At 38.0% G+C, this 27285-nt stretch overlaps 1 protein-coding gene across 2 annotated transcripts in view; it reads right to left on the minus strand.

Moving 5' to 3' along the window:
* The window catches only part of CWF19L2 (CWF19 like cell cycle control factor 2), a 139982-nt gene that overhangs the window by 82055 nt on the left and 30642 nt on the right, over positions 1-27285 (minus strand). The window contains exons 6-7 of one of the 2 annotated variants that reach the window (XM_070384286.1): positions 27011-27104; positions 7526-7629 (exon numbers count right to left, since the gene is read on the minus strand). In XM_070384286.1, coding sequence (XP_070240387.1) covers positions 7526-7629; positions 27011-27104 — 198 coding nt within the window. Of the gene's footprint in view, positions 1-7525; positions 7633-27010; positions 27105-27285 lie in introns of both variants that reach the window. The other variant, XM_070384285.1, reaches the window with a different exon arrangement.

The raw sequence follows: 27285 nt of genomic DNA on the forward strand, positions 1-27285 counted from the left end.
CAACATTCTGCCAACAAAGGAAAGGAAGTTAAGACTGTTAACAACTTTTTACTAAGTGCTAGAAGATAATGAAGTGAAGATGAAATTTTGAAAAATAATTCTAAGGTAATAATTCTAAATAAAGAATTCAATTCAGTCAAATTATCTTTCCTTGACATGTACAGAAGAAAGGCATTTTCCGAAATGCAACATATCAGAAAGTACATTACTTACTAATTCTAGGGGAGAAATTACTCAGTATCATTAAGCCAAACCGTAAATGAATTAGGGCAGGTATCTTTGAAAAAAGGAATTCAGGCCATAAACTAAATGGCAAATGTAATGGTTAAGTCTAAATAACTGTTCTTATAGTTGTGAAGAATACAACTGTCAAGGATAACATGCATATTTTTTAAACTTATAGTAAACTGTAATTAAAACTTCAAAATCTTTCCATAAAATCTGAGAGTTGAGATGGAAAGTCATTACCTTAAGACGAGGCAGGGATAATCCATTATATTTTATCAAATTATTTTAAAAATCTAGGCTTAACATGTTTCTTAAATTTAATGACAACATGAACAGAATGAAAATGATGGCAGTAAAGGGGGATATTTTCACAATTTAAGCATTGTCTCATAGGCAACTTTTTTCTTTCTTGCTGATACATAAATTAACGATGTCTTTATAATTAGTGGCTTCTAAAATTCAATAAAATATGGTAATAACAAAAACAACAAAAACAGTAGCTGACACAATTTATCCAATGCTTATTGTACTACACTTTTGGATCATTTAAATGGGGTCTACATAGAATGTCTAGGTTCAAATTTATTCATGAATTTCATAATCTTGGTTATTTAAACTCTGCTTCAGTTTCCCCATTTACTAAATAAATATAATAGTATAATTGTGGCTATTAAATAAATTTAATTATACATGATGTAATACAACAGTAGCTGGCAGATGAAAAGCATTCAAATTATTAGTGCTCACAACAATTCTATGAGAATGATCCTAATAATCGTGTCTTTAAAATGAAAAATAAAAATGAAGCTTAAGATCACACAGCAAGAGTAACAAACCTCATATTGAAATTCAAGACTATTTAACTACACAGTGAATGTTTTTAACCATTATGTCAAAATGCCTAACTCTTTGATTCTTAACTGTTCCAGAGAATTAAGAAATTATATAAAACTTCAAAGTTTCAAAAATAAACTTACAATAACCCTTAAAAAATAAAAAGAAAAAGAAAGATAATATATATATATAAAGATATAAATGCAAAATGAAATATTAACAAATTTAATTCAGTAGTATATTGAAGTAAATGCCATGATCAAATAGGAGTTAAAGAATCCAAGAATGGCCTGAAGATAGAAAATATGTTCAATTCATCTCATTAACAAAAGAAAAAAAATAATTTTATCTCAAAGAATATCAAAACAGTTATTTCATAAAAATTAGATACCCACTCCTAATTTAAAAGCAAATTAACAAAAAAGCACCTTTCAATAAACTGTGAATGCAAAGATACTTTTTAAACATGACAATCTTCATCTTAAATGCACTTAAACACAGAAGAAAGGTGTCTATATCTAAGTCCTGAAATTCTATTTCAAGAATACAAGAAAGTCTAAATATTGTAACACTGAACAGGAAAAAGTAATCAACATTTCCATGTAACTATGTTCCCAGATAAGCCAGTTTAAAACAGCTATAGATGTAATGACAAGAGTTAAAAAAAAATGGGCAGACTAATACCAGTCAAGTCAGAAAACATAAAGGAAGAAAGATTCAACATACACTTGAAAAAAATAAAAAATATACTGAGGATAAGGATATATATGTAACAACAAATGGAGAAATGCACTGAAAAGAATAAATGAAAATTTGAACTGACGAATAACCAGTATTTTAGGATGAGAAAATTCAATATTGTTATTCAGTCACTCAGTCTTGTCTGATTCTTTGTGACCCCAGAACTGCAGCATGCCAGGCATCCCTGTACTTCACCATCCCCTGGACCTTGCTCAAACTCATGTCCACTGAGTCGGTAATGCCATCCAACTATCTCGTCCTCTATCATGCCCTTCTCCTGCTGCCTTCAATCTTTCCCACCGTCAAGGTTTTTTCTAATGAGTCTGTCCTTCACATCAGGTGGCCGAAGTATTACAGCTTCAGCTTCAGCATCAGCCCTTCCAATGAATATTCCGGGTTGATTTCCTTTCGGATTGACTGGCTTCATCTCCTCACAGTCCAAGGGACTCTCAAGAGTCTTCTCCAACACCACAGTTCAAAAGCATCAATTTTTCAGTGCTCAGCTTTCTTTATAGTCCAACTCTCACATCCATACATGACTACTGGAAAAACATGGTATCTCTAATTTTCTTGAAGACATCTCTAGTCTTTCCCTTCTACTGTTTTCCTCTAATTCTTTGCATTGTTCACTTAGGAAGATTTCCTTATCTCTCCTCGCTATTCTTTGGGACTCTGAATTCAGATTAGGTATACCTTCCCTTTTCTCCTTTGCCTTTCACTTCTCTTCTTTTCTCAGCTATTTGTAAGGCCTCCTCAATCATTTTGCCTTTTTGCATTTCTTTTTCTTGGGGATGGTTTTGATCCCTGCCACCTGTACTATGTTACAAATCTCTGTCCATAGTTCTTCAGGCACTCTATCAGATCTAATCCGTTGAGTCTATTTGTCACTTCCACTGTATACTCATAAGGGATTTGATTTAGGTCATACACCCATGGCCTAGTGGATTTCCCTACTTTCCTCAATTTAAGTCTGAATTTTGCAACAAGGAGTTCATGATCTGAACCAGTCAGTTTTTGCTGACTCCATCTTCCATTCCAAGAATATAATCACTCTGATTTTGGTACTGACCATCTGGTGACATCCACCACATGTCCACCATCTCTTGTGTTGTTGGAAGAGGGTGCTTGCTATGACCAGCGCATTCTCTTGGCAAAACTCTGTTATCCTTTGCTTGTTTCATTTTGTACTACAAGGCCAAACCTGCCTGTTATGTCAGGTATCTCTTGACTTCCTTCATTTGCATTCCAGTCCCCTATGATGAAAAGGACATCTTTTTTGGGTGTTAGTTCTAGAAGGTCTTGTAGGTCTTCATAGAACCGCTCAACTTCAGCTTCTTCAGCACTAGTGGTTGGGGGCATAGACTAGGATTACTGTGACACTGAATGGTTTGCCTTGGAAACAAACAGAGACCATTCTGTTGTTTTTGAGACTACAACCAAGTACTACATTTCGGACTCTTTTATTGACTGTGAGGGCTACTCCCTTTCTTCTAAGAGATTTGTCCTCAGTAGTAGATATAAAGGTCATCTGAATTAAATTCACCCATTCCAGACCATTTTAGTTCACTGATTGCTAAAATTTTGATGTTCACTCTTGTGATCTCCTGTTTGACCACTTCGAATTTACCTTGATTCATGGACCTAACATTCCAATGCAATATTGTTATTTAAAGCATCAGCTTTTACTTTCACCACAAGACACACTGACAGCTGGGTATTGTTTCTGCTTTGGTTCAGCCTCTTTATTCCTTCTGGAGCTCTTTCTCCACTCTTCCCCAGTAGCATATTGGGCATCTACTGACGTGGGGAGTTCATCTTTCAGTGTCAAATCTTTTTGCCTTTCATACTGTCCAAAATCACTGCAGATGGTGACTGCAGCCATGAAATTAAAAGACGCTTTCTCCTTGGAAGGAAAGTTATGACCAACCTAGACAGCATATTAGAAAGCAGAGATAAAATTTTGTCAACAAAGGTCCATTTAGTCAAGGGTATGGTTTTTCCAGTAGTCCAGTTTTTCCAATAGTCATGTATGGATGTGACTGCAGTCCATGGGGTCGCTAAGAGTCAGACACGACTGAGCGTCTTCACTTTCACCTTTCACTTTCATGCATTGGAGAAGAAAATGGCAACCCACTCCAGTGTTCTTGCCTGGAGAATCCCAGGGATGGGGGAGCCTCATAGGCTGCTGTCTATGGGGTCACACAGAGTCGGACATGAATGAAGCGACTTAGCAGCAGCAGCACCATAGCAAATATAAGTACAAAGAAAACATGAAACTAACAGGAAAATTTATTAAAAGGTCTTAAGTCAATATCCCCAAATGAGTAAATACTACAATTAATCAAATCAAATGGCAAAAAATACATGAAAAAAAGAATCCACTTGATTAGTGAACAAATGATAAAAATAAAGGCAAAGAAAAAAAATCTGCTTACCAATCACAGCAGCATAGACTAGAAAACATAATACTACTATTGAAAATCATAGGAAAAAAAGTAATTTTATTGAGTGTAATTCCTTCAATCCTTCTACAGAGAAATTTTGCAATGTAAATCTCACTGCAAGTATCCATATCCTTTAATTGGCAATTCCACTTATAGTAATTCTTTTAAGAAAATAACCAGGTAAGTACACAACATTCATTGGAAAAGATGGTCATCACAGTGCTGTTTAACAGGGAAAAAATAAAAACATATAAACATCTCTCCACTAACATAAATAAATAATGGGTTGTTGTTCAGTTGCTAAGTCATGTCCAACTCTTTGCAACCCACGGACTGCAGAACACCAGACTTCTCTGTCCTTCACCATCTCCCAGAATTTGCCCAAACTCATATCCATTGAATAGGTGATGCCATCTAACCATGTTATCGTCTGTCGTCCCTTTCTCCTCCTGCCTTTCCCAGCATCAGGGTCTTTTTCAAAGAGTCAGAACTTTGCATCAGGTAGTTAAGATACTGAAGCTTCAGCTTCAGCACCAGTCCTTCCAAAGAATATTCAAGGATGACTTCCCTTAGGATGGACTGTTTTGACTCTCTTCAGTCCAAAAGACTCTTAAGTGTATTCTCTAGCACCATGGTTCAAAACTACCAATTCTTCAGCACTCAGCCTTTTTTATTGTCCAATTGTCACATCCATACTTGACTACTGGAAAAACCATAGGTCTGATTATATGGATCTTTGTCAGCAAAGTAATGTCTCTGCTTTTTAATACACTGTCTAGGTTTGTCATAACTTTTCTTCCAAAGAACAAGCATCAGTCACCTTCCACAGAGATTTAGGAGCCCAAGAAAATAAAGTCTGTCACTGGTTTCATTTTTTCCCCATCTATTTGCCATGAACTGATGCCAGGATCTTAGTTTTTTGAATGCTGAGTTTAAGCTAGATTTTTCACTCTGCTCTTTCATCTTCATCAAGTTTCTCTTCCCTCTTTGCTTTCTGCCATCAGGGTGGTACCATCTGCATGTCTGAGGTTGTTGATACTTCTCCCAGCAATCTTGATTCCAGCTTGTGACTCATCTATTCAGATATTTCACATGATGTACTCTGCATTTAAGTTAAAAAACCGGGGTAACAACATATAGACTTGATGTACTCCTTTCCCAATTTGGAATCAGTCTGTTTTTCTAAGTCTGGTTCTAACTTGCTTCTTGACCTGCATACTGGTTTCTCAGGAGGCAGGTAAGGTGGTCTGGTACTTCCATTTCTTTAAGAATTTTCCATAGTTTGTTTTGATCCACACAGTCAAAGGCTTCAGTGTAGTCAGTGAAGGAGAAGTAGATATTTTTCTGAAACTCTCTTGCTTTTCCTATGATCCAGTGAATGTTGGCAATTTGGTAATCTGGTTCTTCTGCCTTTTCTAAGTACAGCTGATATATTGAGAAGTTCTTGGTTTATGTATGTTGAACCCTAGCTTGAAGGATTCTGAGTATTCCTTGCTAGCATGTAAAATGAGCACAACTGTACGGTAGTTTGAACATTCCTTGGCATTGCCCTTCTTTGAGATTGGAATGAAAATTGATCTTCTCCAGTTCTTAACCACTGCAGAAGAACCAAATTTGCTGGCATATTAAGTGCAGCACTTTAATCTAAAAGCATCTTTTAATCCTAAAAGCATCAACTTTTAGGATTTTACATAGCTAGGCTGGCATTCCATCACCTCCACCATATAAATATATTTATAAATATTAAGAGATCATTAAAATGTATGTATTCACTGGCATCCAACTATGTCTGCTTGTGCAAGTGAAACAAACAATGTAAACTGTAAGTTTATGCTATGTCTGTTGTCAGACTCTTTGTAATCCCAGAACTGAAGCTCTCCAGGTTCCTCTGTTCATAGAAGTTTTCCAGGCAAGAATAATAGAGTGGGTTGCGATCTCCTGCTCCGAGGGATTTGCCTAACCCATGGATCAAACTTGCGTGTCTTAGGTTTTCTGCATTGGCAGGCAGATTCTTTACCACTGAACCTCCAGGGAAGCCCAGTCCATAAGCCTACTTTTGTAACACAGTTTATTTTAAAATTATATAATAATGAGAAAAAAATTATATATATATATATCAAAATATTAACATATATTCTCTTCAGTTCAGTTCAGTCGCTCAGTCGTGTCCGAGTCGTGGCGACCCCATGAATCGCAGCACGCCAGGCCTCCCTGTCCATCACCAACTCCCGGAGTTCAATCAAACTCACATCCATCAAGTCGGTGATGCCATCCAGCTATCTCATCATCTGTCGTCCCCTTCTCCTCCTGCCCCCAATCCCTCCCAGCATCAGAGTCTCTTCTGATGAGTCAACTCTTTGCATGAGGTGGCCAAAGTACTGGAGTTTCAGCTTTAGCATCATTCCTTCCAAAGAACACCCAGGACTGATCTCCTTTAGAATGGACTGGTTAGATCTCCTTGCAGTCCAAGGGACTCTCAAGAGTCTTCTCCAACACCACAGTTCAAAAGCATCAATTCTTCGGCACTCAGCTTTCTTCACAGTCCAACTCTCACATCCATACATGACTACTGGAAAAACCATAGCGTTGACTAGACAGATCTTTGCTGGCAAAGTAATGTCTCTGCCAATAATAATTCTTTCACTTTTTGTTTACTCCTTTCTAAACCTCTTTCTACTGAAATTTTAAAAAACAGGACATCAACAGCTACTGAAACAGAAAGATTATTCACACATTGTGAATGGGGGAGCTGGTTCTAAAATATATTGCTTCATTATTCCATTGTTTTATACACACACACGCACACACATACACAGTAATCATGCCATGTTTTAAGTCAGATCATGTTGCATAACTTCAACTTATGCAGTACTGTATGTCAAGTATATCTCAATAAAACTGGAAGAAAAATGAATAAATATCACTTTCTAAAAGCAAAAACAAATAGTACTTATATCAAAAGATATTCTATGGAGGCTTTCCTATACTATTGAAATTTCTTCACAACAAGAAAATGCTGCTTTTACATTAAAAACATACATTCTTAAACTGTCCTTACTTAAGTTTCATATTCATTAAATTTTATATTTAAATATGCTGCACAGGTTTATCTAAAAATGAAATGCAAAACACGGCTTCAGCAGTTGAAGACAGTTAGAAATGAAATTTAATATAGAGTCAATTAAAAAAGGTATCCTAGCACAAAACACTAACAAAGTTAAAGTCAATTTCCACATACCTTTGAAAATAATATTTATCTCCTAAATACCAAGACTTACCCCGTATCTTTCAGCTACAATGTCCTCAAAATTTCTATTTTGTTTCTCAGCTTGTTCTTTCATTCTTTGATAAGACTTCCTTAGCCAGCTTAAACCACCATCTTCTACTGAAATTCAATTGCAAAATTAAATGTCAGTTATATTTTTCATGTGGTTATAACTGAATATTTACTGCTACTACAGTAACTATGAAATTGTACATTATTCTTTGAACATATAAAAATCATAAGTGCATTTAAAATTCAACATATATTTGAGTGCCTACATATGTAAGGCACAGTTTTGCAATAATGAGAAAAGAAAAACAAAAAGAAACAACTGGGAAATTCCATGGTGCTCCACTAACTAATACTCTAGATTCCCAATGCAGAGGGCCCAAATTTGATCCCTGTCAGGGAACTAGATCCCACGTGCTGTAGCTAAGAGTTCACATGCCACAACTAAAAATACTGCACACCATAACTAAGACTTTGCATGCTGCAATTCAGAGTTTGCATGCCTCAATGAAGATCAAAGACTGCTGCAACACTCAGCACAAATTTTAAAAATAAATATTTAAAACAAAAAGAAATAAAAAATAGAATGACCCTAAAAAAAACTGGAATCTAAGAGAATGAGGATAAGAGGAGATAAATATAACAAATATTACATTTTATCAAAATAGTATTTATCACTATTATAGAGTTACATAAAAATGAAAAAAAAGGAGAGAATTATTTCTAAATGTAATATCAGGAGACAATCTCAAACACCAGGATGAAAACCGAGTTGGATTTCTACAAAGAGTAGTCAGGACCTGGGCTTTTGTTTGCTGGAAGATTTCTGATTACAGTTTCAGACGGCTTCACAGCTGAATTCTACCAAAAATTTAGAGAAGAGCTAACACCTATCCTACTCAAACTCTTCCAGAAAATTGCAGAGGAAGGTAAACTTCCAAACTCATTCTATGAGGCCACCCTCACCCTAATACCAAAACCTGACAAAGATGCCACAAAAAAAGAAAACTACAGGCCAATATCACTGATGAACATAGATACAAAAATCCTTAACAAAATTCTAGCAATCAGAATCCAACAACACATTAAAAAGATCATACACCATGACCAAGTGGGCTTTACCCAGGGATGCAAGGATTCTTCAATATCCACAAATCAATCAATGTTATACACCACATTAACAAATTGAAAAATAAAAACCATATGATTATCTCAATAGATGCAGAGAAAGCCTTTGACAAAATTCAACACCCATTTATGATAAAAACTCTCCAGAAAGCAGGCATAGAAGGAACATACCTCAACATAATAAAAGCTATATATGACAAACCCACAGCAAACATTATCCTCAATGGTGAAAAATTGAAAGCATTTCCCCTAAAGTCAGGAACAAGACAAGGGTGCCCACTTTCACCATGACTTTTCAACATAGTTTTGGAAGTTTTGGCCACAGCAATCAAAGCAGAAAAAGAAATAAAAGGAATCCAAATTGGAAAAGAAGAAGTAAAACTCTCACTATTTGCAGATGACATGATCCTCTACATAGAAAACCCTAAAGACTCCACCAGAAAATTACTAGAGCTAATCAATGAATACAGTAAAGTTGCAGGATATAAAATCAACACACAGAAATCCCTTGCATTCCTATACACTAATAATGAGAAAATAGAAAGAGAAATTAAGGAAACAATTCCATTCACCATTGCAACGAAAAGAATAAAATACTTAGGAATATATCTACCTAAAGAAACTAGAGACCTATATATAGAAAACTATAAAACACTGATGAAAGAAATCAAAGAGGACACAAATAGATGGAGAAATATACCATGTTCATGGATTGGAAGAATCAATATAGAGAAAATGAGTATACTACCCAAAGCAATTTATAGATTCAATGCAATCCCTGTCAAGCTACCAACGGTATTCTTCACAGAGCTAGAACAAATAATTTCACAATTTGTATGGAAATACAAAAAACCTCAAATAGCCAAAGCAAGCTTGAGAAAGAAGAATGCAACTGGAGGAAGCAACCTGCCTGATTTCAGGCTCTACTACAAAGCCACAGTCATCAAGACAGTATGATACTGGCACAAAGACAGAAATATAGATCAATAGAACAAAACAGAAAGCCCAGAGATAAATCCACACACCTATGGACACCTTATCTTTGACAAAGGAGGCAAGAATATACAATGGATTAAAGACAATCTCTTTAACAAGTGGTGCTGGGAAAACTGGTCAACCACTTGTAAAAGAATGAAACTAGAACACTTTCTAACACGATACACAAAAATAAACTCAAAATGGATCAAAGATCTAAAAGTAAGATCAGAAACTATAAAACTCCTAGAGGAGAACATAGGTAAAACACTCTCCGACATACATCACAGCAGGATCCTCTATGACCCATCTCCCAGAATATTAGAAATAAAAGCAAAAATAAACAAATGGGACCTAATTAAAATTAAAAGCTTCTGCACAACAAAGGAAACTATAAGCAAGGTGAAAAGACAGCCTTCAGAATGGGAGAAAATAATAGCAAATGAAGCAACTGACAAACAACTAATCTCAAAAATATACAACCAACTCCTACAGCTCAATTGCAGAAAAATAAACGACCCAATCAAAAAATGGGCCAAAGAACTAACAGACATTTCTCCAAAGAAGACATACAGATGGCTAACAAACACATGAAAAGATGCTCAACATCACTCATTATCAGAGAAATGCAAATCAAAACCACTATGAGGTACCATTTCACGCCAGTCAGAAAGGCTGCGATCCAAAAGTCTACAAGTAATAAATGCTGGAGAGGGTGTGGAGAAAAGGGAACCCTCTTACACTGTTGGTGGGAATGCAAACTAGTACAGCCACTATGGAGAACAGTGTGGAAATTCCTTAAAAAACTGGAAATAGAACTGCCTTATGATCCAGCAATCCCACTGCTGGGCATACACACTGAGGAAACCAAAATTGAAAGAGATACGTGTACCCCAATGTTCATCGCAGCACTGTTTATAACAGCCAGGACATGGAAGCAACCTAGATGTCCATCAGCAGATGAATGGATGAGAAAGCTGTGGTACATATACACAATGGAGTATTACTCAGCCATTAAAAAGAAAACATTTGAATCAGTTCTAATGAGGTGGATGAAACTGGAGCCTATTATACAGAGTGAAGTAAGCCAGAAAGAAAAACACCAATACAGTATACTAACACATATATATGGAATCTAGAAGGATGGTAACAATAACCCTGTATAGGAGATAGCAAAAGAGACACGGATGTATAGAACAGTCTTTTGGACTCTGTGGGAGAGGGAGAGGGTGGGATGATTTGGGAGAATGGCATTGAAACATGTATACTATCATGTATGAAACGAGTCACCAGTCCAGGTTCGATGCACGATACTGGATGCTTGGATGGTATGGGGAGGGAGGTGGGAGGAGGGTTCAGGATGGGGAACACATGTATACCTGTGGCAGATTCATGTTGATATATGGCAAAACCAATACAATATTGTAAAGTTTAAAAAAAAAAAAAAAGAGTAGTCAGGATATGCCTCAAAATAAATTAAAGCCAAGAAAGGTACACACATAGGGGGAAAAAATGACTTCAGATATAACATAAAGAACATATAAGGAGATGAGACCAGTCAAGATGCTGGAACAGAAGGACCTGAGGTTCACTTCTTCCCACAAGCACATCACTAATCACATCTACAAATGAAACAATTTGAACACACCACATGCTGAACATTAGCAGAGGATCCTGGATACATTAAAAGACAAGAAAAGATCCCCAAATGACCAGATAGGATGGAGAGAAAGAGACGTAAAACAAAAGAGGAAACAAGATGGAATCCATAATCTTGGGGTGGTGGAGTGGGGGTGGGGGAGTGGCTGAAGAAGAGGAGAGGTTACCACATCAGGAGAAGGCCCCTTGAATATTTAAGAAAACTGAAATCATATCAAGCATCTTTTCTAACCACAACACTATGAGACTAGAAATCAATTACAAGAAAAAAAAAATGTCAAAAACACAAACACATGGAGGCCAAACAATATGCTACTAAATAACCAAGAGATCACTGAAGAAATCAGAGGAAACCAAAAAATATACAGAAAAACAACAACAACAACAACAATACAACAACCCAAAACCTATGGGATACAGCAAAGCAGTCCTAAGAGGGAAGCTTACAGCAATTCAATCCTACCAAGAGAAACAAGAAAAATCTCAAACCATTAATCTTATACCTAGAGCAACCAGATAAAGAAGAAAAAATCCAAAGTTAATAGAAATAAAAAAATTATAAAAATCAGAGCAGAAATAAATGAAACAGAAATGAAGTAAACAATAGCAAAAATCATTTAAACTAAAAGCTGGTTCTTTGGGAAGATAAACAAAATTGACAAACCTTTAGCCAGGCCCTTGTAATTATCAAGTAATACAAAATTAGTGATGTAATTATCAAGAAAAAAAGAGAAAGGACTCAAATCAATAAAATTAAAAAAGAAAACAGAGAAATTACAACTGACACCACAGAAATGCAAAGGATCAGAAGATTACTGTAGGCAGCTATAGGTCAAGAAAATGGACAATCTAGAAAAAAAATGAACAAGTTCTTAGAAAGATACAACCTTCCAAGACTGAATCATGAAGAAACAGAAAATATGAACAGATCAATTGAAAGAATTGAAAATGAAAGTATGGCAAATTCTATCCAACATTTAGAGAAGAGACAAAACCGACTCTTCTGAAACTCGGGAAATTAGAGGAAGGAACACTCCAAAACTCACCTAAAAGGCCACCATCACTCTGATATCAAACCAAAGATCTCACAAAAAAATCCAAAATTACATGTCAATATCACTGATGAACACAGATGCAAAAATCCTCAACAAACTTCTAGCAAACATAATCCAACAATATATTACAAGATTAATACATCATGATCAAATGGGATTTATCCAAGAGATGTAAGGATTACTCGATATACACAAATCAGTCAATGTGATACACTGTATTAATAGGCTTAAGAATAAAAACCACATGATTATCTCGATAGATGCGAAACAAATTTTTGACAAAATTCAACACACTTTTATGATTAAGGAAAAAAAACCTCTCCAAAAGTGGGCTTAGAGGTAACCTGCCTCAAAATAATAAAGGCCATATAGGACAAACCTACAGATAACATCATACTCAGAGGTGGAAAGTAGAAAGCATTTTCAGTAAGATCAGAAACACAACGAGTATGTCCACTTTACCATGTTTATTCAACATAGTATTAGAAGTCCTGGCTACAGCTATCAAAGAAAAAGAAATAAAGAAATTGAAATTGAAAGCTTCAATACTTTGGTCACCTGATGCGAAGGGCTGACTCATTAGAAAAGATCCTGATGCTGGGAAAGATTGAAGGCAGGAGGAGAAGGGGATGAGAGAGGATGAGATGGTTAGATGGCATCACTGACTCAACGGTCCTGAGTTTGAGCAAGCTCTGGGAGATGGTAAAGGACAGAGAAGCCTAGCATGCTACAGTCCACAGGGTTGCAAAGAGTCAGATATGACTGAATGACTGAACTGAACTGAAAGTGGAAAAGAAGTAAAATTCACTGTTTGCAGATGACATGGTACTATGCACAGAAAATCCTAAAAGATGCCACCAGATAACTACTAGAACTAATTAATTTACTAGAATTTGATAAAGATGCAGGATACAAAATTACTGCACAGAAATCTCTTGTATGCATATCTATACACTAACAAAGAAAGATCAGAAAGAGAAATTAAGGAAACAATTTTATTTATCACCACAAAAAAAGTAAAAGAATACCTAGGAATAAGCCAATCTAAAAAGGTAAAAGACCTATACTCTGAAAACTACAAGATTCTGATGAAAGAAATAAAAGATGACTCAGATAGAGAGATACACCATGTTTCTGGTGTATGGATTGGAAGAATCAATATTGTGAAAATGACTGTATCACAAATCTACAGGTTCAATGAAATCCATATTAAACTACCAATGGCGTTTTTCACAGATCTATAACAAAAAATTTTACAATTTGTATGAAAACAAAAGAGATCACAAACAGTCAACAAACCTTGAGAAAGAAAAATGGAGCTGGAGGGATCGGGCTATACTACAGGCTGACTTCAGACTTGACTGACTTCAGACTACACTACAAAGCTACAGTCATCAAGACAGTGTGGTACTGGCACAAAAGCAGACATACAGATCAATGGCACAGGATAGAAAGCCTAGAGGTAAACCCACCCACATATGGTCATCTAATCTATGACAAAGGAAACAGGAATATACAACAACAGAAAGACACCCTTTTCAATAACTGGCACTGGGAAAACTGAACAGCTACCTGCAAGAGAAAGAATCTGGAACATACCCTAACACCATACACAAAAGAAAACTTAAAACAGATTAAAGACCTAAATGTAAGGTCAAATACTATAAAACTTTTAGAGGGAACCATAGGGAGAACACACTCTGACAAAAATTGCAGCAGTATCTTTTTCAATTCATCTCCTAAAATAATTAAAATAAAACAAAAATAAATTAATTGGCCTAATTAAACTTCAAATATTTTGCACAGCAAAGGGAACCATGAACAAAACAAAGAGAAGAATCTCAGGATTGATATATGCAAATGAGGCAACTGACAATGGATTAATCTCCAAAATATACAAACTTCTCATGCAGCCCAATATAAAAAAAAAAATTCCAATCAAAAAAAGAGTGGAAAACTTAAATAGATATTTCTCCAAAGAAGACCTTCAGATGGTTAAAAAGCACATAAAATGATGCTCAACACTTCTCATTATTAGAAAAATGCAAATCAAAACTACAATGAGGTTATTACCTCATCCTGGTCAGAATGGTCATCATCACAAAATCCACAAACAAACAAAAGAATAAAAAACAAAACAAAAAACTAATAAACAAACAAAAGATAAAAAAATAAAACAAAAGAATAAATTTTTTTTTTAAATCCACAAATAATAAATGCTGGAAAAGATTCAGAGAACAGGGAACTTTCTTGCACTGTTGGTAGGAATGTAAATTGATATAGCCACAGTGGAGAATGGTATGGAGGTTTCTTAAAAACGAAAAATGGAACTACCATATGACCCAGCAATCTCACTATGGGGCATATATCTTGAGAAAACCATAATTTAAAAAGAAACATGTACCCCATTGTTCACTGTAGCACTATTTACAACAGCCAGGACGTGGAAACAACCTAGATGCCCATCAACAGACGACTGTATAAAGACGACGTGGTACACACACAATGGAATACTACTCAGCCATGAAACTGGCTCATTTGTAGAGATGCAGCTGTATCTAAAGTCTCATACAGAATGAAGCAAGTTAGAAAAACAAATATCGTATATTAACACATGTATGTGGATATACAGAAAAATGGTACAGATGAACCTACCTGCAGGGCAGGAACAGAAACACAGGACAGAGAGGACACGTGGCCACACAAGGGGAAGGGGAAGGTGGGATGAATTGGAGATTAGGTTCGATATAAATACACTACCATGCGTAAAATTGATAGATAGTGGGAACTTTCTGTATAGCACAGGCAGCTCAGCTCAGTGCTCTGTGATGACCTACCTGGATGGGATGGACAGAGGGAAGTTCAAGAGGGAGGGAATATATCTGTAAATATAGCTGATTCACTTCATTTTAGAAAGAAAGTAATACAACATTGGAAAGCAGAAGGGCTTCCCCGGTGGCTCAGTGGTAAAGAATCTACCTGCCAATGAAGGAGACATGGGTTCGATTCTTAATCCAGAAAGATCTCACATAATACAGAGCAACTAAGCCCACGTGTCACACTATTGACCGTGTGTTCCAGAGCCTGGAAACTCAACTGCTGAGTCCGCGTGCCACAACTACTGAAGCCCACGCACCACGCCAGTGGTCCACAAGAGAAGCCACCACAACAAGAAGCCCGTGCACCACAACTAGAGAGGAGGCCCCACTCTCAACTAGAAAAAGCCCACACACAGCAACAAAGACCCAGGATAGCCGAAAATAAAAAACTCAAATTATTAACAAGAAGGAACGAGTGACAAGGTCTGTTTGATTGGCTTTTTGGCCTGAAATTCCCTATCTCTGGTGATAAGAATTTCTTTCTACCTCAAGATACAAGGAGTGCATCTTTTATGAGATTTATTCCCTGCTTTCAGGAAGGCAGAGAGGAGGGGTCAAAGTGGCCTTCTTATATCAGCTCTTTCTCAAGTAACTTTAATTCAAAATAATCAATATTGAATGAACTCCTGAGGCGGGGCTCAAAATGGTGGGAGAATAGGAAACAGTTAAACTCCCTTCACAGAAACATTGAAAATACATTTGAAAATATACCTACAAGTGGAACTATTCAGAGAAAGCTACTGAGCACTGACAGAAGACCTCAGACCTCCAAAAAGACAAGGAAAACCTACATGCAACTGGGTAGGACAAAAGGAAAAAGAAAAAGAAGAAATCAGGCCTGCACCCCAGGAAAGGCTCCTCACCAGTGAAGAAATTAGACTGGATAGAGGGGGAGCTTTTGGAGCCTAAAAATAAGAGAGCAGCAACTGGCTTGTGGAAGGCACCACCAGCCTATGCTCCTCAACTTGAGATGCTCCTCTGTCAGTAAGGATGGGGCTCAAGTGCTACGTAAAGCTCAGACTCTGAAGCTCCGTCCCAGGGAGAGGACAAAGCTTAGGTGCAGAAACAGCCTGAAGAGTTCAGGCCATGGCAACTGAGGGTGTACTAGGAAGAAGCCTGGGCTCACCAAAGAGGCAAGACACCCTCACTGGGAGAGGGAGGGAGAGAGAAGCGGGATCACCATAAAAGCTTCATTTCCTGTGAGCACTCCCAAGCAACAGGACTTCACCTACAGGGGCTCTTTGTGTGGGTGCGAATCACCGCCGCTGCCATCCTGGGCTCGAGGTGGGCATGGATACCTCTTTCAGGCCCACAGGCAGACACCAAGCCCTGCCCATGCAGAGCTGGAAGGGCACAGACAGCTTCCAAAACTAGAAACCCCACTAGATGACACAGAAGGGCTAGACTGAGCTACTGGAAATTCCACCAGTGGGCCCCAGGACCTTCCTCCACTGACCCAGAGAGGCACAGACACTCCAGCCACTGGGAGCTCCCCCAGAGGGCCCGGGACCCGCCTCCACTGACCTAGAGGGGCACAGACACTCCAGGCACTGGGAGCTCCCCGAGAGGGCCCAAGACCCACCTCCACTGACCTAGAGGGACACAAACACTCCAGCCACTGGGAGCTCCCCCAGAGGGCCTGGGACCCACCTCCACTGACCTAGAGAGGCATAGACACTCCAGCCACTGGGAGCTCCCCCAGAGGGCCCGGGACCCACCTCCACTGACCTAGAGGGGCACAGACACTCCAGCCACTGGGAGCTCCCCCAGAGGGCCCAGGACCCGCCTCCACTGACCTAGAGGGGCACAGACAGCTCAGCCACTGGGAGCTCCCCCAGAGGGCCCGGGACCTGCCCAGGCTGTCCCAGGAGGGCACAGACAGCTCCCCAACCAGAGGTCCTGCCAGCGAGGCACAGAACCTGCCCCTGCTGACACAGAAAAGCACAGAGAGATCCAGCCACTAGCAGTTCCACCAGGGGCCCTAGGACTCACCCTGCTAACTTGAAAGGGCGTGGCCGGCTTCCATAACGAATATTTCCACAGGCAGGTCACAGGATCCACCCCTACTGGGCTGGAGGGGCACAAACAGCTTTACCTACGAGGAATTCTCCTGGGGGTGGGGGACACAGGATCAACCCCAGCTGACCGGGAAGGGCACGATCCAGCTACTAGAATTCCACCAGCAGGCCCCATGACCTGCCCAGGCTGTCCTGTGATAATGCATGAAGCTTCCACATGGGAAACGTCAGTGGTTGCTGACACCCACCCAACTGTCCCAGGAGTGTACAGACAGATCTCTCTACTACGTAATCCGTCACTGGGTACAAGGACCTGCCCCTCTGTCCTGGCATGGCATGGATAGCTTTCAAAACTGGGAAATCCATCAGTGGATGTCAGAATCCACTCTGCTGTCCTGGTAAGGCAGGGACATTTCCTGCTAGGAAGTCCACCAGTGGGTGCTACGACCTGCCTTACTGTCCCAAGAGGGTGCAGGTAACTAGCCTCCACTAGGAAATCCATTATCAGGACCAAGAGTTGCCCTGTTGTCTGGGGAGCACACAAAAAGTCCTCATTACTAGGAAATTTTCGAGTGGGTCCAGGGATCTACCTCACTATCACAGAAGGGCACAGATAGCACAACCCCCACCCCCACCACACACACACACACACACACACACACACACACACACACACACACACACACACACACACAAGGAAATTCACCCAGAGGAGGGGCTGAAAACCACAGCTAAGCCCCAGGAAGTGAAGTCACTCAGTCGTGTGCAACTCTTTGCGACCCCATAGACTGTGGCCCACCAGGCTCCTCCATCCATGGAATTTTTCAGGCAAGAGTACTGGAGTGGGTTGCCATTTCCTGATCCAGGGGAAACCCCAGGAGCTATATAACTGAAAAAGATGAGTTGAAACCTCTCCTCAAGGCTGTGCGAACTGCGAAGTTACACCTCCACTGACAGCTTCGTAAATTCAGCCCCAGTGAAACATCCAAAAGAACAACAAGTACTTTGCAACTGGGATGGGCTACAGCAGCTGTGAACTCTGTAGACAGGTACATGTGAAGATAGGGACAAACCAGAGTCCGAGCTGCCTCCACAGCTCACAGTGTGACCAGCTGAATGACTACTGCAGCACTGATACCTAACTTCAGCGGACCCGTGCTGGAGGACATGTGAAACAACACCTAAAGAGTCACCAGGGCCAATTGCAGGCATACTTACAGTTAAGGCGGGACCCAGAGCAGCACCCACAAGAGTGCAAGTTGTGAGCACACAAAACAGCTGAAAGGGGACACAACAGAGTAAAATAACAGGTGAACAGCTCCAAAAGAGTAAAATTCAGAGGCTTCCCTACAAGCGGAGTGCTCTAATCCTGCCTACATCACAGAGCAGATCAGAATTACAGCTGGGAAACAGATTTCGGAAATTCCACTTTAAAAACTAGGGAGGAAACCTTGCCCGTGACAGGGCAGTGACAGAGACAGAGCAACTAGGAGGGCCCACTCAATATCGAAGGCAGGCTCCAATTACTACAGTTCAGTTCAGTTCAGTTGCTCAGTAGTGTCCGACTCTTTGAGACACCATGGACTGCAGCACACCAGGCTTCCCTGTCCATCACCAATTCCCGGAGCTTACTCAAACTCATGTCCATTGAGTCGGTGATGCCATCCAACTATCTCAATCTCTGTCATGCCCTTCTCCTCCTGCCTTCAGTATTTCCCAGCATCAGGGTCTTTTCCAATGAGTCAGTTCTTTCCATCAAGTGGCCAAAGAACTAGTTTCAGCTTCATCATCAGTCGTTCCAATAAATATTCAGGACTGATTTCCTTTAGGATTGACCACTTTGACTTCCTTGAAGTCCAAGGGACTCTCAAGAGTCTTCTCCAACAACGCAGTTCAAAAGCATCAATTCTTTGGTGCTCAGCTTTCTTTCTGATCCAATTCTCACATCTATTCACGACTATGGGAAAACCACAGTTTTGACTACATGGACTTTTTTGTTGGCAAAGTAATGTCTCTGCTTTTTAATATGCTGTCTAGGTTGGTCACAGCTTTTCCTCCAAGGAACAAGCATCTTTTAATTTCGTGGCTGCAGTCACCATCAGCAATGATTTTGGAGCCCAAAAAAATAAAGTCTGTCACTGTTTCCATTGTTTCCCCACCTATTTGCCATGAAGTGATGGGACTGGATGCCATGATCTCAGTTTTCTGAATGTTGAATTTTAAGTCAATTTTTCACTCTCCCCTTTCACATTCATCGAGAGGCTCTTTAGTTCTTTGGATTTCTGCCATATGGGTGGTGTCATCTGCATATCTGAGGTTATTGATATTTCTCCTGGCAATCTTGATTCCAGCTTATGCTTCAGCTAGTCTGGCATTTCGTATGATGTATCCTGCATATAAGTTAAATACGCAGGGTGACAACATACAGTCTTGATGCACTCACTTCACAAGTTGGAACCAGCCTGTTGTTCCATGTCCAGTTCTAACTGTTGCTTCTTGACCTGCATACAGGTTTCTTGGGAGGCAGGTAGGATAGTCTGGTATTCCAATCTCTTGAAGAATTTTCCAGTTTGTTGTGATCCACACAAAGGCTACACACAAGGATCCACACAAAGTTGATAAAGCAGAAGTAGATGTTCTTCTGGAACTCTTGCCTTTTCAATGATCCAATAGATGTTGGCAATTTCATATCTGGTTCCTCTACCTTTTCTAAATCCAGCTTGAACATATGGAAGTTCAAAGTTCACCTACTACTGAAGCCTGGCTTGGAGAATTTTGAATATTACTTTGCTAGCATGTGAGATGACTGCAATTGTGCAGTAGTTTGAACATTCTTTGGCATTGTCTTTATTTGGGACTGGAATGAAAACTGACCTTTTCCAATCCTGTGGCCATTGCTGAGTTTTCCAAATTTGCTGGCATGCTGACTATAGCAATTTCACAGAATCATCTTTTAGGATTTGAAATAGCTCAACTGGAATTCCATCGCCTCCACTAGCTTTGTTCGTAGTGATGCTTCCTATGGCCCACTGACTTCAAATTCCAAGATGTCTGGCTCTAGGTGAGTGATCACATCATCGTGGTTATCTGGGTCATGAAGATCTTTCTTGTATAGTTCTTTTGTGTATTCTTGCCACCTCTTCTTAATATCTTCTGCTTCTGTCAGGTCCCTACCATTTCTGTCCTTTATTGAGCCCATCTTGGCATGAAATGTTCCCCTGGTATCTCTAATTTTCTTGAAGTGATCTCTAGTCTTTCCCATTTTATTGTTTTCCTCTATTTCTTTACAGGGATCACTGAAGAAGGCTTTCTTATCTCTCCCTGCTATTCTTTGGAATTCTGCATTCAAATGGGTATATTTTTCCTTTTCTCCTTTGGCTTTCACTTCTCTTCTTTGCTCAGCTATTTGTAAGCCCTCATCAGACAACCATTTAGCCTTTTTGCATTTCTTTTTCTTGGGGATGGTCTTGATCATTGCCTCCTGTATGTTATAAATCTCCATCCATAGTTCTTCAGGCACTCTGTCTATCAAATCTAATCCCTTAAATCTACTTGTCACTGCCACTGTATCACTGTAAGGGATTTGATTTAGATCATACCTGAATGGCCTAGTGGTTTTCCATACTTTCTAATTTAAGTCTGAATTTTGCAATAAGGAATTCATGATCTGAGCCACAGTCAGCTCCCAGTCTTGTTTTTGCTGACTGTATAGAGCTTCTCTATCTTTGGCTGCAAATATAATCAATCTGATTTCAGTACTGACCATCTGGTGATGTCCATGTGTAGAGTCTTCTTTTGTGTTGTTGGAAGAGCGTGTTTGCTATGACCAGTGTGTTCTCTTGGCAAAACTCTACTAGCCTTTTACCAGCTTCATTTTCTACTCCAAGGCCAAATTTGCTTGTTACTCCAGGTATCTCTTGACTTTCTCCTTTTGCATTCCATCCCCTATAATGAAAAGGGTATCTTTTTTGGGTGTTAGTTCTAGAAGGTCTTGTAGGTCTTCATAGAACCATTCAACTTCAGCTTCCTCAGCATTAGCGGTTGGGGCATAGACTTGGATTACTTGGTTTGCCTCAGAAATAAACAGAGATCATTCTGTTGTTTCCAAGGTTTCCAAGGCAAATCAAACTCAGATTAAAAATATAAAGGCATAAGCCTCTGGAGAAACCACACCCACCAGGAAAGAAACTACAGAAGCAAGAGGAACTGCCACTGGAAACCTGCAGAAAGGAGACAACAAACAGTAAGCTAGAAAAAATGAGATGACAACGAAATATGATGACATGATGTAGCAAGATTGAAACATCCAAGAACAACTAAATGAAGAAGAGATAAGCAATCTATCTGAAAAATAATTCACAGTAATGAAAGTGAAGGTGGTCCAAGATCTTGGAAACAGAATGAAGGCAAGGATCAAGAAGGTACAAGGAAATTTTAACCTAAAGACTAAACAGAAATGAGTAAGACAAAAACCTAATTGAAAATACGCTAGAAGGAATCAATTGCAAAATAACTAAGGCAGAAGAACAGATGAGTAACCCAGGAGACAGAATACTGGAAATCTCTGGCACAAAACACAATACAGAAAAGAGAATGAAAAGAATACACTCTCAAGAGACCTCTGAAACTACATTACATCTACCAAAATTCAAATTAAATAGGTCCCAACAGAAGAAGAAAAAGAGAAAGGATCTGAGAAAATATCTGAAGATACAGTCAAAAAATTCCCAGACATGGGAGAGGAAACAGTCACCCAAGTCCAGGAAATGTAGAGAGTCCCATACAGCATAAACCCAAGAATCAACACAAGACACATATTAATCAAACTAACAAAAATTAAATACAAAGTAAAAAATGGTAAAAGCAACAAACACCATATAAGGGAATCCCCATAAGGTTATCAGCTGATTTTTCAGGAGAAATTCTGCAGGTAACAAGAGACTGACAGGATATATCTAAAGTGATGAAAGGAAAAAAATCTACAACAAAGAATACTCTACCCAGCAACAGTCTCATTCACATTCAATAAATCAAAAGCTTTATAGATAAGCAAAAGCTAAGAGAATAAAGCCCCACCAAACCCGCTTTACAACAACTGCTAAAGGAACTTCTCTAGGCAAGAAACATAAGAGAACAAATGAGGAAGGGAGAAAAAAAAGACTTACAAAAACAAATTCAAAACAATTAAGGAAATGGCAGGAGAAACATACATATCAAAAATTAACTTAAAGGTAAATGGATTAAATACTCCAACCAAAAGACACAGCTGAATGGACACAAAAACAAAATCTGTATATAACCTGTCTAAAAGAGACACACTTCAGACCTATAGACAAGCAAATGGAAAGTGAGGGAATGGCAAAAGGTAATCCGTGCAAATGGAAATCAAAATAAAACTGGAGTAGGAATAATCATATCAGACAAAATAGACTGTGAAATGAAGGCTGTTTACATGAGATAAGGAAAGACAGTACATAATGATCAAGGGTTTAATCCAGGAAGAAGATATAACAACTGTAAATATTTATGCGTCTAACACCTTAATACATAAGGCAAGTGCTAACAGCCATAAGAGGGGAAATCAACAGTAACACAACAATAGTGGGGGATGTCAATATCCCAGTTACACTAATGAACAGATCATCCAGACTGAAAATTAATATGGAAACAAAAAGCTTTAAATATTAGACCAGATAGTTTTAACTGATACTTATAGGATATTCTATCCAAAAGCAGCAGAGTATACTTTCTTCTCAAGTGCATATGGAACATTCTCCAGGATAGACTATAGCTTGGGTCATAAATCAAACCCTGGTAAAATTAAGAAAACTAAAATCATATCAAGCATCCTTTCCAACCTCAATGCTATGAAACCAGAAATCAATTACAGGAGGGAAAAAACTGTACAACACACGAACATATAGATGCTAAACAATGTGCTACTGCATAGCCAGTGGATCACAGAAGAAATAAAAGATGAAATCAAAAAACCTAGAAACAAATGACAACAAAAGCATGAGTAGTCAAAATCCACGTAATGCAACAAAAGCAGTTCTAAGAGGGAACTTTATAGCAATACAATCTCATCTAAAGGAACAAGAAAAAAAATCTCAAACAACCTAAACTTATACTTGGAGCTACAAGAGAAAGAACAAACAAAACCCACAGTTAGTAGAAAGAAATTATAAAGATCAGAACAAAAATTACTGAAATAGAAACAAAGAAAAGAATAGCAAAGAACAATGAAATAAAAAGCCAGGATCTTTGAGAAGATAGATAAAACTGATAAACCTTCATTGAGACTCATCAAGAAAAAAAGTGAGGACTCAAATCAGTAAAATTAGAAATGAGAAATGAAGTTACAGCTGACACTGCAGAAATACAAAGAATACAACAACTGCAAACCAATAAAAAGGACAACATGGAAGAAATGGACAGATTTTTAAAAAGGTACAACCATCCAAGACTGAATCAGGAAGAAATAGAATTATAAACAGAAGATTCACAAGTAATGAAATTGAAACTGTGATTAAAAATCTTCCAACAAATAAAAGCCCAGGACCACATGGTTTCACAGTGAATTCTATGCAACATTTAGAAAAGAATAAACACTTATTGATCTCAAACTTTCTGAAAAAAATTGAAGAGGCAAGAGTACTGGAGTGGGGTGCCATATCCTCATTTTTCTCAGAAGACAGAATAATATGAAAGTGGCAATAAACTCAGTACCAGGAGACCTAGATTTTAGTCTTGTTGTTATTACTAAACAGTTGTAAGCAAGTCATTAACGCCTTCAAACTTTGTCTATCTGTAAAATAAGGCAGTTGATTTAAATTACCTTTTAAATTTTTTCTCAAAAGGTTCTATAAGAGAAAGCCAAAAAATGAAGAGGGAAAAACTCGATTCGATGAACAAAAATACAGAGATTTAAAGCAAGAATTTTTACTCACTACATGGTAACAAAGTCCTCTAATGAAAATTTAGAGTAACTAACCCTATATTAGAATTAGAAAGAAAAGCTGGGTTTAAGTAGTACTCACATGACTATAGGCAAATAACTTGACCAATTTCAGTCTTAGTTTCCTGAAAATTAGATATTAACTATAATCAATTGGGACATCTACTTTGCTACCCTCGCATGGCTATTACTGAAAATAAGCTAATACAAAAATGTGCCATGTAAACTTAAAAATTGTACAAATGTTCCCATTACTAAAATATGACTGAAGATAATTTTGTATGAACAATGAAAACATGCTTACTTTTCCACTTAATTTTCTCTAAGGAAAAAATATCAAGAGTAACATTAATTATTGTATGTATGTGGCACTTCAATCATCACACACACAAAAATCTGTTGATAAAATCTTCCCAAAACATTTCATCTTAAGGACAGTTATTTGACATCATCATTATCATTTACTATGTTCTAGATACTGTGACGGAGAAGGCAGTGGCACCCCACTCCAGTACTCTTGCCTGGAAAATCCCATGGATGGAGGAGCCTGGTAGGCTGCAGTCCATGGGGTTGCTAAGAGTCGGACACGACTGAGAGACTTCACTTTCATGCATTGGAGAAGGAAATGGCAACCCACTCCAGTGTTCTTGCCTGGAGAATCCCAGGGATGGGGGAGCCTGGTGGGCTGCTGTCTATGGGGTCACACAGAGTCGGACATGAGCAGCAGCAGCAGATACTATGATAAAAGATTTTTCTCATTTAATTCTTACAATAACCGTATAAGACAGGAAATACCATTATTTTCTACTACATTTAAACTGGGCTCAGAGAGGTCAGGAAACATTCCCCAAATCACAGAACAAATAAGTGGAAATGCCAAAATTCTAATCTCAAGAAGTCAAACTCCAAGGTCCAAGTCCTTCGATATAAACACCAGCTCTACATACATACTTAGTATTACTCTTATAATATTAATACTTTCAGGTGTCTTATAGTTTCAACTCTACCACTAGTCTAAACAGAATGACTACACTACCTGCATATGCAAAAAAAAAAAAAAAAAAAACAACCCTGTAGATCATTTTTTAAAGCTTAATTTCAACTCTGGGATATGAATGTCTGACAGACATTTGGGGCTTTCTGTCATTCTTCCTCCTAAATAAATATGAGAGGGAAATGGTGAGAATATGATGTGAAAGGGAACAGAAACAGGCTCTCTAAAGCCTTTGTGTAGGTCATTTTTCTCCTACTGCCTTTGATTCTGCTGGATCAGCCAGCTGAAAGATACTACTCAGGGTAGAATTTTGGGTCTTCAATCAGTGAAGAACCTGCTGACTACATATACTCAAGGACAGGATTTATCAGTTCTAAGTCTTTCCCATATATGAACTTATTGACTGTTCTCTGAAAACAGGTATTGGTAAAGGCTTTAATCAGTCCTACATAACGGTTCACTGAGAAAACCTATGATCCTCAAACTCTTAAATTTCTAAAACTCAGTATTTCAAAGACACCTTTATATGACTATAGCTATTATTATATAGCCCAGCAGAGACATTTCTGCCCATGATGAAAGGCAATAAAGAAAAGGCTATAATTACTAATAATATCAGTACAAAATAAAAGGAACCTATAAGGTGGCTCCAGGGACATCTCTCATAAAATATAAAGGAACATGATAAATGGCCAAAATAAAAATACACTGTGTATAATAAGAAAGAGAACATTCTGTTGAGATATCACTAAGATGAAAAGATAAAAATTTATAATATTACTATGTGTATACTTGGTTAACTGTAATTAATTAAACTTTTCACTGAGTTGTCAATGTAACACTTAATTGGCATATAAGTATTTTTTAAATTATGTGTGATTATATAGCTTAAGTATTTTCTGTCCATCTGCTGCAAAGTAACAGCACTATCCTAAGGTCAACACAAATTTATAAATGGTGGCAAAGTAAAAACTTCTGAAGATATGAAATCACATATTTAATACTTATACATTATTTTCATGGAACTTCACAACCTTAACACTTTATACATTTTGTAAAGGGCTTCCCAGGTGCCGCAGTGGTAAAGAACCCACTTGCCAATGCAGGAGGCGAAAGAAAGGTGGGTTCAATCCCTGGGTTGAAAAGATTCCCGGAAGAAATGGCAACTCACTCCAGTATTCTTGCCTGGAAAATTTCATGGACAGAGGAGCCTGCAGGCTATAGACCATGGGGTCACAAAAGGGTTGGATACAACTGAGCATGCATACATCACACACAGAATGTAACAAACCAAAACAAAATTATATCTTTACAGAACCATGCTTGGCATTAGTCCATTCAAAATATAAACTCAAATATAAAAATGTTATTGAGTATAAAAATATTTGATCAATTTGCTACCATATTCAAGGTAAAATAATCTTGCCAAGTTCTTGTAATTTAAACAAGGTCTTAAAAGACTGCAAATGTTTTATCATTGCTTTCCTATATGTAAACTGAACCTTTAGCAATAATCCATGGATGTTCATAATAGAAAACTACAAATTTCACATCAAAAAATCAATATACATCATTGTTTTGCAAATATATAAACAGACACAGATGTTTTCAGACTTGATCAAAATTATAGCATCAAGCAGAAATATTTAAATAAGTAGTGATAAAATTCAGATTTAATACATCTCAAAATCTGATTTGGATTGTTATTCATTTTTGGAATTCATAATACATCTTGCCAATCTACTAGCAGACTCAGGTCATTCCCTTAGGAATACCAAGTAACAAGAAATGTTTATGTGGCTACAAGCAAAATATAAAGATACCTTTAGTGACTGATGATACATTACAGTCTTCTGGTGGAAGACCTGTCCCACCATCCTTCCAGTATGGATTCAATTCTCTTTCCAGCAGTCTGGACTGGAATAAAACATTTTTAGAGGTTTTAATTTTAAAATAACCCCACTATAAAATATATTAATAAATTAAAAATCTGAGACTCAGTTAACAATTGCAACCTTAGGGAAATATTAAAACACTCTTTTTTTTCCCCAATTAACTTATTTATTTTAATTGGAGGCTAATTACTTTACAATATTGT

This window comes from Bos mutus, chromosome 15, assembly GCF_027580195.1.
Source record: "Bos mutus isolate GX-2022 chromosome 15, NWIPB_WYAK_1.1, whole genome shotgun sequence".
Classification (NCBI taxonomy): domain Eukaryota; kingdom Metazoa; phylum Chordata; class Mammalia; order Artiodactyla; family Bovidae; genus Bos; species Bos mutus.